The sequence below is a fragment of the Notolepis coatsorum genome, assembly GCF_963971535.1.
Source record: "Notolepis coatsorum genome assembly, chromosome: 6".
Taxonomy (NCBI): domain Eukaryota; kingdom Metazoa; phylum Chordata; class Actinopteri; order Aulopiformes; family Paralepididae; genus Notolepis; species Notolepis coatsorum.
The window spans coordinates 75,246,303-75,259,723 of NC_140170.1; the positions used below are offsets into that span (position 1 = coordinate 75,246,303).

The 13,421-nt window shown below is 43.9% G+C and overlaps 1 protein-coding gene across 1 annotated transcript in view; it reads right to left on the reverse strand.

Annotated features, from left to right (window-relative positions):
- Positions 1 to 613: 613 nt before the first annotated feature.
- Positions 614 to 13,421, reverse strand: part of slc25a34 (solute carrier family 25 member 34) — a 33,475-nt gene continuing 20,667 nt past the window's right edge. Inside the window, exons 3-6 of the mRNA XM_084316678.1 lie at positions 11,865 to 11,930; positions 7,782 to 7,934; positions 7,543 to 7,677; positions 614 to 1,955 (exon numbers count right to left, since the gene is read on the reverse strand). Coding sequence (XP_084172804.1) covers positions 1,767 to 1,955; positions 7,543 to 7,677; positions 7,782 to 7,934; positions 11,865 to 11,930 — 543 coding nt within the window. The 3' untranslated portion in view covers positions 614 to 1,766. The remainder of the gene's footprint in view (positions 1,956 to 7,542; positions 7,678 to 7,781; positions 7,935 to 11,864; positions 11,931 to 13,421) is intronic.

Consider the following 13,421-nt stretch of genomic DNA (forward strand, 5'->3'; position numbering starts at 1 on the left):
AGTTCTACCAGAGTGATAGGCCCCCCCAACTCCTTAGCTTTCTCTTCCAATATTCTCGGTAGCTCCAATCCGCTGGTAAATGCCTTGAATTTAGATAGATTAAAAGTGACTTCTGAACTGTATAAATGGGAATAAGATTATCTAAAGGTGTCGTTAATCTTCTTTGAGTCTGTTACCCTGTTGGGTTCTGATTGAAAGGATATCGGAAAATTTATCATTAGCACAGATTCTCATCGCTAGTAAATGACTCGGTCTTGCACCATGGAAGTAATAACTGTCTCGTTCTGTGCATTAATAATTCAGAGCGCTGTCTAAGAATAGTTTATTTCTTAACAATTGTGTATCAGTCTGTTCATTGTAGTTAGATTGGAGTGAAGCGTATAGATCAGCGTTTAGAGTTTCTAGTTTTTCTAGCTTAGATAGTCGTGCTTTACGTAAGTTGGATGCAAATAGAGTGGTGTGGCTTCTGATAAATCCCTTCACTGAGTTCCATAGTATTCTAGGGTCCTCTACTGAGTTAAAGGGAAATTTGCACAAAAACAAAAAATAACACACAGGACTTTGCAATTCTATGTTAAAAGGGTTTTATTAAAAGCAGTCCCCAAAGGCTTGAAAGAACATTTGTTCAAATATCAGCGAGAGATTTGTTCTCCAATTTTTTGCTGCTCCTTTTACACACACACACACACACACACACACACACACACACACACACACACACACACACACACACACACACACACACACACACACACACACACACACACACACACACACACACACACACACACACACACACACACACACACACACACACACACACACACACACACACACACACACACACACAAGGCATTAACATTTACTTTCAAGAAACAAATAATCTATACAATTAAGAGCTGCCAGCCACTATTTGGACAATACAACCTGGAATATGGAGCACATTGTGATATTCCAAAATGCTTCAAAATAGAAAGGATCTTCGGGCAAACAGTAATATTTGATAACCCTGCGTACCTGGATCTCACAGGCTCCAATCACAATTTACAAAATGAAGACAACACAAAGATTCCAGGCCACAAAGTTAGTCCTTTGAGGTAAAATGTCAAAACCGGACACTACTCTACAACTTCATATAGTATAATTGGAAAAGGTTCATCTAGTCTTAGCTTAAAACACTGTGTAAACTGTTCATATGTACAGACTAGTCTAGACATATGAATAGTCTATAGTATTCATACAGGACTCACTTAAAAACTTGGCATCTCATGCACCACATCCAATGGGTGGTCGTGGTGGGGCGCGAGGTCCAATGAGGTTACAGTTCAGGGTTCAGGTAGGGGCGGGCTTATACATGAGATACCGAGTTTGTAGGGAGTTCATACAGTGTTGTCGGTTAGTACAGTTGCTCCTCGGGTTTGCTCAAGAGAGTCAGTGCAATGAGAGTTTGTTTGTGTGTAGAGTTTGTTCGTAAAGAGAGCACCCGATCCATCTTCCTGGGACAAGGAGAGCACCCAATCCATCTTCATGGGACAAGGAGAGCACCCGATCCATCTTCATGGGACAAGGAGAGCACCCGATCCATCTTCCATGGGTCCTGGGATGAGGAGAAGAGTCAAAGTCACAAAAGTTTGTCTCGGTGTGCAAAGCACTCCGATACCAACGACCCATTCCAACACATTGTGTTCCTGTGTTCTTGTGTTCTTGTGTTCCTGTGTTCCTGTGTTCCTGTGTTCTTGTGTTCCTGTGTTGCTGTCCGTCTGTCCTCAGGGTTGTGCTTCGCCTCCGTAGGTCCGGAAGGCCCACTGCCTCATCATGTCCCAGAGCAACATGCTAAGCACGGTGTGAGGAGCCAGGCGGACGAAGACGGGGCCCATGCCTTTATAGAAGCCCAGGGGCCCCTCCGTCTCGCACACCTTCAGCATACAGTCGGAGAAGCCGTGGTACAGGCGACCCTATAAGATAAGATAAGATATTCCTTTATTGATCCCCTTGGGGAAATTAGGGCATCATAGCAGCATGGGGGAGGGGGGAGGGGAGGTACAGGTATGGGCAGGGTAAGAGTAGAAAGACAAATATGAGAAACAATAAACAATTTCTTCAACTTTCCTCGAGTTGGGCTCTACTACAGTTGAGTTGGACTCTACTACAGTTGAGTTGGACTCTACTACAGTTGAAACTAGTTGAGGAAATAGTGTCTGCAATTCGCTAGAGGTCTGCTCTCCTCTTGGTGACATCACCCAGAGGAATTTCTCGGGGTGCCGATGCGGCAGAGCTCTCGAGACACAGAACACGTTGGTTACATGTCTGATCATCACATGACCTCCTCACAACAGAACACGTTGGTTACATGTCTGATCATCACATGACCTCCTCACAACAGAACACATTGGTTACATGTCTGATCATCACATGACCTCCTCACAACAGAACATGTTGGTTACATGTCTGATCATCACACAAGCAACAGAACCATATGAGTAATGTTGAAAATCGCTCAAAATGTAATAAAAAAAAAATTAACTACTAAAATCACTATACCAATTAGAATTTAGAAAATCTACCCGATAAAATTGTCCACGATATCTCCACGACACCGGCAAGTTACTTCCTACATTATCAGTGTGGTACGACACCGACCGCAGAGAAAATGCACACGGAATGAGGAGCGTTACTACTCAGTTCGTCCGGTTGAGCAGTTTTCACTGTATCTGATCGTTAAGCTAACATAAACATCGTGCCCACCATCAAAAGACCCTTAAGACCAGGGCTGTACGCTAAGCTTTTTCACTAGGGGCACACTTGCCCCTAAATGAGAAATTTAGGGGCAAAGAATATTTTTTAGGGGCACATTTTTAAATAACTATTTTACCATTATAGTAGGGCTGGGCGATATGGCCTCTAAATGATATCGCGATATTTTGACATTTCCTCTAAAGCACTTAAAAATGCTTGATTTAACCCTTTGATGCATACAGTCACGCCAATATGATGCTTATAATAAGTCCCTGCAACATATTAGCATTATTAAACCATGAAGATGCTTTAAAAAATAATTTAATGAAAATGTACTAAGAGTAGTCTACTGACACACTAATAAAAAAAATTATTTACATCTAAGACAATTTTTTTTTTTATCCACTTTTTCTCCCATTTTTCTATATTTTCTCCCATCCCAATTTCGTATCATCCAATTCAACCCTCCCCTGTCACGAACGCTGTTTCTTGCCTCCCACAAGCCGGCTGCAATGTGGACTAAGTCATACATAGCACAAGTCCCCTCCGGTACTTGAGGTAACAGCAGTCGCATCTTTTCACCTGCGCAGCTCGATCTCTCAGTGTCGAGGAGTAACGCGTGGGAGGCTCACGCTGCCCCCGACACTTCCTGATTCTACTGCGCAGGCGCACCAACCGACTTGTAGGAGTCGCTTGTTCACAACGTTCGATCCCCACCCTTCAGTTTTCCCTCCCCGTAATACGGCCAATGTGTATTACTGCGGACGACCAGCTAAACTGAAAACAATGTGGAGAGCTGGATTCGAACACGCGAATCCTAGCGTCTCCACACTGGTGGCGAGTGCCTTGCCCACTACACCACCTAGCCGCCCACATCTAAGACAATTTATATAAAAACTCTTGGGTGCCTTTTACACAGTACTGTGTTTTCTCTCCACTTTAGCCAAACACACACATATATATATATATATATATATATATATATATATATACACACACACTACTGTGAGAAAATAATAATCACACAGACTTAATGATTTTAGAATATTTCAGATAATGAAATTAAATGTTTATATCATCAACTATCCAGTTAGTATTTATACTGTGTGTAACATTTGGCTACTTTAAATCATTGAATGTAGAGAGAGAGCGAGAGAGAGAGAGAGAGAGAGAGAGAGAGAGAGAGAGAGAGAGAGAGAGAGAGAGAGAGAGAGAGAGAGGGGGGGGGCGAGAACGAACAAGAGAGCCAGCCCCCCCCTTCGGGTTTTGTTCTAGGTTCGCGTTTTGATCGTCTAAGCTGCCGTAGGTGATGACGTCACACTCAAATGTAAACAGGAAGAGATGGAGATGGAGACACACGGAGATCGAAATTGAATGATATACAGAAATGAATAACCAATAAATATGAAGTTATGTTTAAACTTCTGTTGTCAAGCGTTGTCAATATAACCCACCCCCTTTCCTCACGAATGGAACTAGTCTTGTGGAGTCCGCTTTGACCGTTTTCCAGGGTTAGCAGAGATCGCTAGTTAGCTTAGCATAATCCTAATGATACCTTGGTTAGCAGCTACCGTTAGCTCATTGCTCGTGTCAATTAAATTGCATGTTATTAAAGGTCCGCGCTGGTCTGTCTAATGAAATTACAACCGCAACATTATATTGCACTGTACAGCCCTGGTTGTAGGCTAATGTTTTACTACAATTTGTATGGATTAATTTAGGAGTGAAATGCGAATGAAGGGTTGAAATCACCACTCGCAAGCTTGCCCCCAGATATTATTTTAAACTCGCACGGACCAAATTAGGGGGCAATTTGCGATCATATCATCGCACTGTACAGCCCTGCTTAAGACCATACATCTTTTTCTTCGTTTGGAGCAGTGGAAATAGTTGTAATCATCTTTGGAACGGTGTGAGAAAAGAAAGCGACACACGATTCAGCGTATTTCCTCAAAGAGAAACCGAAACCGTAGACATTTACGTTCTGCCTTCTACCCCAACTTCTGAAAACGCTCCGTTTGGAGGGCCAGCTGGAGGGCTACATGACCACTTCCCCTAGACCTATGCGGCCACGCGCGAAATGGAGGGGTAGGGCCATGTGGTCGGGCCAAGTGTGGATATTGGGATCGGTCCAAAGTCTATGTTATATTTAGTGCTGCATAAGAACATGCCACGCTCACCCCTATCCATGGTGATTTTATAGACATGCTGCTGCAGCCTCAACCCTTAAATCCCTGGGCCCTCATTCATCAACGTGTCTTACGCACAGATTTGTGCTTAACCTGTGCGTACGACCATTTCTAAGCAAAGAGTGGGATTCATCAATTTCAACTTGAACTTGACTCTGTGCTTATGTGTACGCACAGCTCGGATCACACTTAGCTGACGCCCAGTGGTAGAATATATTATTACAACAAGGAAATGAGCTTCTGTGCATTAGTTTCAACACTGGCATGTTCTGTATGAACCGTAATTCATTATAGTTCATTGTAAAATAGCAACAGTAGTGTAATTATGGTCAAAACCCTATAAATAGCATTTGGAATAATAGATCTTTCTCTCAGAATGAATGCAGCATGGTTTATATAGCGTTATCGGAATATACGGGGTGTACTGACTGACTGCGCTCCGCGTAGCTCAACTCGTTATTATTTTGCGCACAGACCGCAGAAACACGGGAACGTTTTGATTATATTTAAAAGGCTTTACGTTAAACGAAACAAGTGGAATTTCGAAGCTGTAAGCAGAATACAAGTCATATGAACACCCACGATATAGTGTTCTTCCCCCTTTTTACTGTATAAGAAAGAATAAAAAACGCATTGCAATGACACCAGGGTGTATGTGTATTACAAAACCCTTGCAATAATGTGTCTTAAATGAATGAAAAGCATACATGCTCTGGACACAGAGCATATCGTGTGGGTGATATGACTTGTATTATGCTTACAGAATTCCATGTATTTAGTTTTACAATGTCAAAGCCTTTTAATGTAAATCAAAACGTTCCCGTATTTCTGCAATCTATGTGCAAAATAATAACGAGTTGAGTTCTAACAAAGAACATATTACATGCTGGTATGCTGATAGAGTAAACTATTATATGAATATGATATGATATAAGGTATACACTGGTCCGTCGCATACACTGGTATGCGCAAGTTACTGTTGCATAATGTAGGCTATGGCTGCTATTATATGTAATTCATATAGGCTACCTAATAGTATATGATTTTTAGAGGCATCTATTTATAGATGCCTCTAAAAATCATATAGCCAATCGAACACAACTAATAAAGGCATTCATATTACAGCACGGTTATAATGACACACAACCAACGCCAAACAGTGGTCAACGAACGGTCTTTATTAGTATTTTGAGCTGTCCAGGCAGAATTGCAGCAATGGTCTTAGGGAGCCGTTGATATCTGACATCACCGTTTACAAGTCCGCCTTTTATTTATCCCATAACACGCGTTGTGTCTTCTTGGTTCGACAGCAGTGAACAATCTCCGTGAAGTTTCTCAGAGTTCCGCTCGGGTCAGTCCATTATTTCACATCCCATGGGGGGTGTTTCATCACTTTCATGACCATATATGGATAATCATGCACGAGCATTGACGGTAGAACAAAGTGGTATTTATCAACACGGAGGAGCATAGGACCTGTGTATGCACGGTTGATGAATCCCAATATTTCTGTGCGTGCACTGATTCTAAATTCTGTGCTTACGTGTGGAAATAGAACATATTCTACGCCACGTTGATGAATGAGGGCCCTGGACTCTGTCCATCTCTGCCCTCAGATTCATCACTGGTGACAGATACGACACTCATCACTGTGTCCTCTATGAGAAGGTTGGTTGGTCCTTGCGGATGGCGAGGCACAACAAACACTGGTATTTGTTCATTTTTAAGGCCCTTATTGGCAAGCTACCTCCTTATACTATATCATTATTGAAATGGAATTTTGGAACCTATGGAACCCGTTCTAGCTGGCTGACTGGCTGGTCCTTAGGGTCCCCTGAGTTTGGTCCGAACAGGGTAAATCTGTATTTTGCTATGATGCTATTTTTTTATCCACTTTTTCTCCTTATTTTCTATTTTTCTCCCATCCCAATTTCGTGTTTCCAATTCTCCCCTCCCCTGTCTTGAACGTTGCTCGCATATGCCCCCCACTGGTCGGTTGTAGGGAGGATAGAAGCCTTGCATCACGTGTCCCCTCCGGTACACGAGGAGGCAGCCTGTCACATCTTTTCACCTGCGAGCGTGGACTCTCATTGGCAAGGTGTAACGTGTGGGAGGCTCACACTACCCCCGTCATTTCCTGTCTCTGCTGTGCAGGCATCCCCCAACCGACATGTAGGAGTCGCTGTCCACAATGTCCAGATTACCACCCATCGACTTCCACCCGCTGACTCTGCCAATTGAGCCAGTATGATGGCCGGCCCAAGCCGGAGGCAATGCTGACACCCGGATTCGAGACCGGAGTCTCTTGCATTGGTGACGAGCGCAATCTCCGCTGCGCCACCCAGCCGCCTAAAGCTTGAGATTCTTGAGTCTAGCTCAAGTTTAAAACCTTGATCTCCAACCTTCAACCGTCAATGGACTAACTCTAAACAATTTCTTGATGCTCTAAATTTCCAATTTAGGGAGACAGTTGTTTATGTTTTATATATTTTGAAACTGTCCAAGTTCTTTGGAATAGCACAATTTAATTGTGTTTTAGAGTGGATCTTCCCTTTAAGACTAGCGTGACATGGGGAAGTTATATTTCGGTTACAGAGGCATCCAAAAAGAGACTCACCCTCCGAAACTCATCCACGGGCTGGTTGTAGAGCCGCGTGCTGATGACGTCGAACGGCGTCATGGTGATCGCCACGGCAACCCCACTGATCATGGCAGCTGTCAAAGCAATCAGCCAGCTGTTTGGGCTAAAGCACTAAGAAGGATAGAGGAAGGAGAATTAATCTAAGCGATGGTAGCAGGGAAGACGTACAGTAAGTCTGTTCTGGTCTGTCATCACCAGCTGTTGAAGCCACATACCTGGTAATTTGACACCCATTCCTTGGCAGAGGTGAAGGTGCCCAGCTGGGCGGCTGATCCCACCATAACCCGAGGCACAGCTCCGTTGACGCCCCTCCACAGACCGACCACGCCCTCTCTTCTATAGATAGAAGCAAAAGCACTGGACACCCCCTGTGGTGGAAAAGGGTAGGAAGGCAACAGTTAATTCTGATCATGTGAAAACAGTAGGCTAATAGTATTTGTCTTGTTGTCACTGGAACACACAGTGTCATAGATGCAAAGCGCTTTACACTAAAGTTAAGTTCCTGTGAGTTGCCACTAGGGGCAGAGTGGCTAATGCCTAATTCATACTCAGACGTCATAGTGGTTTGCGGGCGTGATTTTTTCCCGTAGCCTCTGTTTGCGAAGACGCTCTCTGATTGGCTAGGCCGCGTACAGCGAAGAAGAAAATACCCTCTCTGACTGGTTTAGCTCCGAAGGGTCTCTTCCGCCTTGTACATATTCTCGGATAGCGTCTTTTTCTTCTTCGCTGCAATCAAAGAGCGTCTTCGCTCACAGAGGCTACGGGAAAAAATCGCGCGGTTTGCGGAGGTTACGGCGAGCCTGCCGAGCTCCAGCAAGCCTACCGGCGACGCCTACACGCAGCTGGCCAACTGCACGTCAAATCGACGTGAGCTGGCACGGACAGTGCAGAGCTGTGATTGGCCACTGCCCTGGGCTGGGCTGGGCCGGGTCTATTATTTTACCAACGGATTTCCAGTTCCGCGTTCGCGTTCTGCGATCTGATTGGCCACTGACGTTTCTGGTGCGATCTGATTGGCCACTGACGTTTCTGGTCATGTGACATTTCCGCCTCGAACAGCAGCAAACTACCTAACGCCTAGTTTATCACTGGTTAAGCTTAGGCGACTCTTTCGAAGTTGGGTAAGGTTAGAGTATGGAATCAGGGCTGGTGTTCTATCGCCCTGCTCTAAGACAAACTCTAACCTTAACCAACTTCGAAAGAGTGCCTAAGCTTAACCGGTGAAAGAAACAGGCGAGGCAGCCTAGTAGCTAACGTGAGCTCGCGCTACACTCAGTGTATGTAGCCTAGTAGCTAACGTGAGCTCGCGCTACAGTGTATGTAGCCTAGTAGCTAGGGCTGTCTTAAATACTTCGAAGCTTCGAAGCTTTGTTCGATGGCACAAGCTTCGAACATAAAAGAAAATCGAAGTAAAAAATAATTTTTTTTTTTTTTTTTTTTTTTTTTTTTTTTTACTTCGGTGTGTGTGTGTGTGTGTGTGTGTGTGTGTGTGTGTGTGTGTGTGCATGGGGCCATTGGGTGGGGCCGGGGGACAAATACACTGGAGGAAAGGAACCCAGCTCAGCACTGCCCAAATTATATCATCACTATTGCCTGTTTGAAGGATATCATCCTCAAACACATATACACCACCTACACGCCTATTCTCAGTCCTTGCCCCACAATGGTGGAATGAACTACCCACCCCAGTTAGGACAGCCAAATCCCGTCCAATCTTTCGCCGTCGACTAAAGACGCACTTCTTCAACCATTATCTGAAATAAAATAAAATAAAATAAATCTAACCCTAACTAACCTTACTGTCATGCACTTGTCCTAATAAACTAACCTACACTGTAACACGCAACACTTTGATGAATATTGTTACTCAGCTGATAGAGTTGTATCCTTCCTGATGACCTGTCGTACAGAACTTGTAAGTCGCTTTGGATAAAAGCGTCAGCTAAATGACTAAATGTAAATGTGAGTGTAAATGCCTTGTAGAATTCCACACATAAGAAAGAAAGATACTGGGATGAATAAACAAAATAGGAAATAAAATGTAGAAATGCATGCAATACATAAATAAATATGAATCTCCATATATGAAATAGAACATTTAGATAAGGTGCTACTGAGATGTTTTGGTGAGTTCTTTGTTTTTTTGTGGAAGTAGCCCTTCTTAAAAATGCATGAACATTCACTGATAATTGGTCTGTAGTGGAGTCTACAAGGTCTACATTGCCGGACCATGTAGAATCCGGACCTTGTAGACTGACATAATTCTGTGCATAGTTTAGTCTACACAGGCCATATTTCAAATAATCAAAATCTTACTTCATTCATCTTAAACATTCTTGATTTGGGGGATTGGTAGTTCCCATGAAATCTGAAGTTGTTCAAACAACAACAGCGATCCACCTTGAATTAAATCACACAGCTGTGTTGGCTGCGTCACAGTCACGAAAGGGGCTACTTAATTCATTAATCCAATCCACTTTATTTATAGAGCACATTTAAAAACAACAAAGTTTACCAAAGTGCTGTACAAGTCCCACAACATAAGATAAAAAAATATATATATATATAAAAAAAATGAATAAATTTTTTTTATTCGAAGCTTCGAATTAAAATCGAAGCTCGGCCCCGAAGCTTCGATTGCCAAAAAAAAATTCGAAGGTCAGCCCTACTAGTAGCTAACGTGAGCTCGCGCTACAGTGTATGTAGCCCTAGTAGCTAACGTGAGCTCACGCTACACTCACTGTATGTAGCCTAGTAGCTAACGTGAGCTCGCGCTACACTCAGTGTATGTAGCCTAGTAGCTAACGTGAGCTCGCGCTACACTCAGTGTATGTAGCCTAGTAGCTAACGTGAGCTCGCGCTAGCGGACAACAAAAGCAAACTAGGCGGAAATGGGCGCGTCACGCGATTGGGCGCACATGTCACATGACCAGAAACGTCAGTAATCAGATCGCACCAGAAACGTCAGTGGCCAATCAGATCGCAGAACGCGAACGCGGAACTGGAAATCCGTTGGTAAAAGAATAGACGCGGCCGGGCCGTGTACGTGTTCCTAAATATTATTTACCATTTATCATCTCGGGAGCTCGGTCGGAGCGTTCCATTATCGAACGTGATTAACTACATTACAAACATGGACCAAATCGAAGAAAGACTGGCAGAGGAAGTCCGAAAATATAGCCATTTGTACAACACAACGCAGCACAGACACCTAGTGGTTCGGCGGTGTACTGCAACCCATGCATTGAACTGACGTGGAAGTATGTCAGTCTAGCTCCCACGACAGCCGACCTTGAAACGTATCACAGCCTTAACTGTGAGTGAGTTTTGTCTTGTGGAAATCTGTGAATATTGTCTCCGTTGTGCTAGTCATGTCTAATGTGATGTTGATATCGGTTTGATGTTACTGGCATGTTGAATTGACTTACCCGCCATGCTGTACCAAAAACAAATTCCACAGACCTTGGTTCGTGTGGTCATTAATAAATGATTGATTGATTGATTGATTGATTGAATTACTGAGTTACTGAATGAGTAGTCTGACTCACAGGATAGATTGTGGGTACAACCATGCCATTGGCCGACTATTTCAATCGAAATTCTCCTCCCCTTCCGCTATCTGTGACGCTATTTTGCAAGGGCACCGACACTGCATCCTGGGATTAGTGCTGCCCAGGATGATTGTGATTGGTTTAAAGAAAGAAAAAAACTGAGTATTTGCTGACACAGCACTAACATAGTGTGGAGAGAGGTATCACTATACATTCCTGTTCATAGAAATGTACTTCTCATTTTTTTTTTTTTTTTAACATTGACAAATCCCAAGAAGAATATGCTAACAGTATGCATACCTTTGGTCAACAAAATATTAGTAAATTATTCCAGCCTGGACTTTTATATGAGAAGGTATTAACATTCTTGTACAGCCATTCACTTGATGCATCATGCACACAAACTCTTGGTCTGTTACACCACAGTGTAAAACACACCAACTTGAGTGAACAGCTGACATTTAATGTGTGTCTTTGAAGCCAGAGAAGCCATTCCTGGCCTCCCGTCAATGAATCTGTGTGTATTCATCCACCTCTCCCAAGGGGCATGTTTCATTGTGGTGAATGTCACGTGCCGCACCTCTTGTTTGAATACAGCCGGTTTGCCTCCTGATTGTTACATTGTGATCCGCTTGGTGCACTGTTCCGAACACATGAGCTGCAGCTACTGGTGCCATAAAGTAGAGAGAAATATACAATGACAAGTTGAACTGAATGAAGGAAGGTTATTGAGAATGTATCGCTTACCCGATGGTTATGCTGGTGGCCTACCGCCACGGCCTCCACGGTCTGAGCCTGCAGGTGGGTCTTCACCTGGAAAGGAAACACAGTTTTACCTTGTTTGTTCTTTCATTTTTTTTATTCTATTTATTTTGGGACTTTTTCTGTATTTTTCACCCATCCCAATTTGAGTTGTTATGCCAATTCCCCTCCTGGTCTTTGCGCGCATTGCCCCACTGTCGGCCTGGGGAGGGTGTAGAACTACCACATGTCTCCTGCGATACATGTGGAGTCGCCAGCGGCTTCTTTTCACCTGACAGCGAGGAGTTTCACTGGGGGAACGAAACGTGTGAGGAGGTTCACGCTATTTCCCCCAGATCCCCTCCCTGCTGAACAGGCGCCCCGACCGACCAGTAGGAGTCGCAGTTTACAACGACCAGGACACATACCCCACCGGCTTCCCACCCGCTAACACTGCCAATTGTGTTAGTAGGGATGACTGACCAAGCCGGAGGTACCGCTGACAGCTGGTCCTGGATTCGATTTGAGTGCGGTGGTAGGCGAGTGGTTAGTCCACTTGCGCTACCCAGCCGCACTAGGAAACACAGTTTTATCTTGTTTGTTCTTGTTGTAACCCTTATGTGTAGTACACTGCGAACACATAAACCTCAGGCCCTGGTTACACTTACAACATTTCATTTTCGAATTATTTCGTTTGCATGTCCAAGTTAAAAGGCAACGCCGTTTTGGCAGGCATTTTCGTTTTCCTAGCGGCAACGCTCAAAGGGGGTTTTCATTTTCAAAACTCCCCTGCAACGGTGCCATGTAAACTGTGCGAGCCAGATACGGAGCCGTTCACGCCCAACGCCCATGTGCAGTAGACACCGACGCATTGTGATCGAGTGTTCATTCGGACGCCTTCAAGGCGCGCTTTGCGATGCTCCGGAGAGATATGGACTTTACATATGCCGAGGTGCACACACATGCTCACACACGCGCTGTACTCTCTCTATCTGGGGCTCTGCTGTGCTTTACATACACTCCCGACCGAAGCGCACACACATGCTCACACACGCGCTGTGCTCTCTCTATCTGTCTGAAGCGGAGCTCTGTTGTGCTTTTCACACGCTCCCGACCGAGGCGCACACACAAATACCTCCCGCGCATACAGGAGACAAACAACGTCTAACTTGCCTGCCAATACACAACGTTCTGAAAAGTGAAATGAAACGTTGTTGTTTTTCCTTTCATGTAACCGCAGCCTCAGTTCTTGCAAGATAAATTCGTTTTTTTGTAATAATGTTCATAACCATAACACCAGAAAGGCTGACAATGGTGATATTATGTGAGCCAAACCAAGAACTAACTTCCTGAAAAGAACAGTGCTTTATAGAGCCAGTATCATTTGGAAGCATTTACCTCTTGATATCCGCAAAGAAAAAAACTAAATATTGTTCCAAAAGAAACTGAAGATGAATGAATGAATGAATGAATTAATGAAAAGTTTATTTCTTGGACATGTTATTCTTCTTATTTCTTCAAACAACTCACAGTGTCTTGATCCGTCAGACCAAACAATCATAA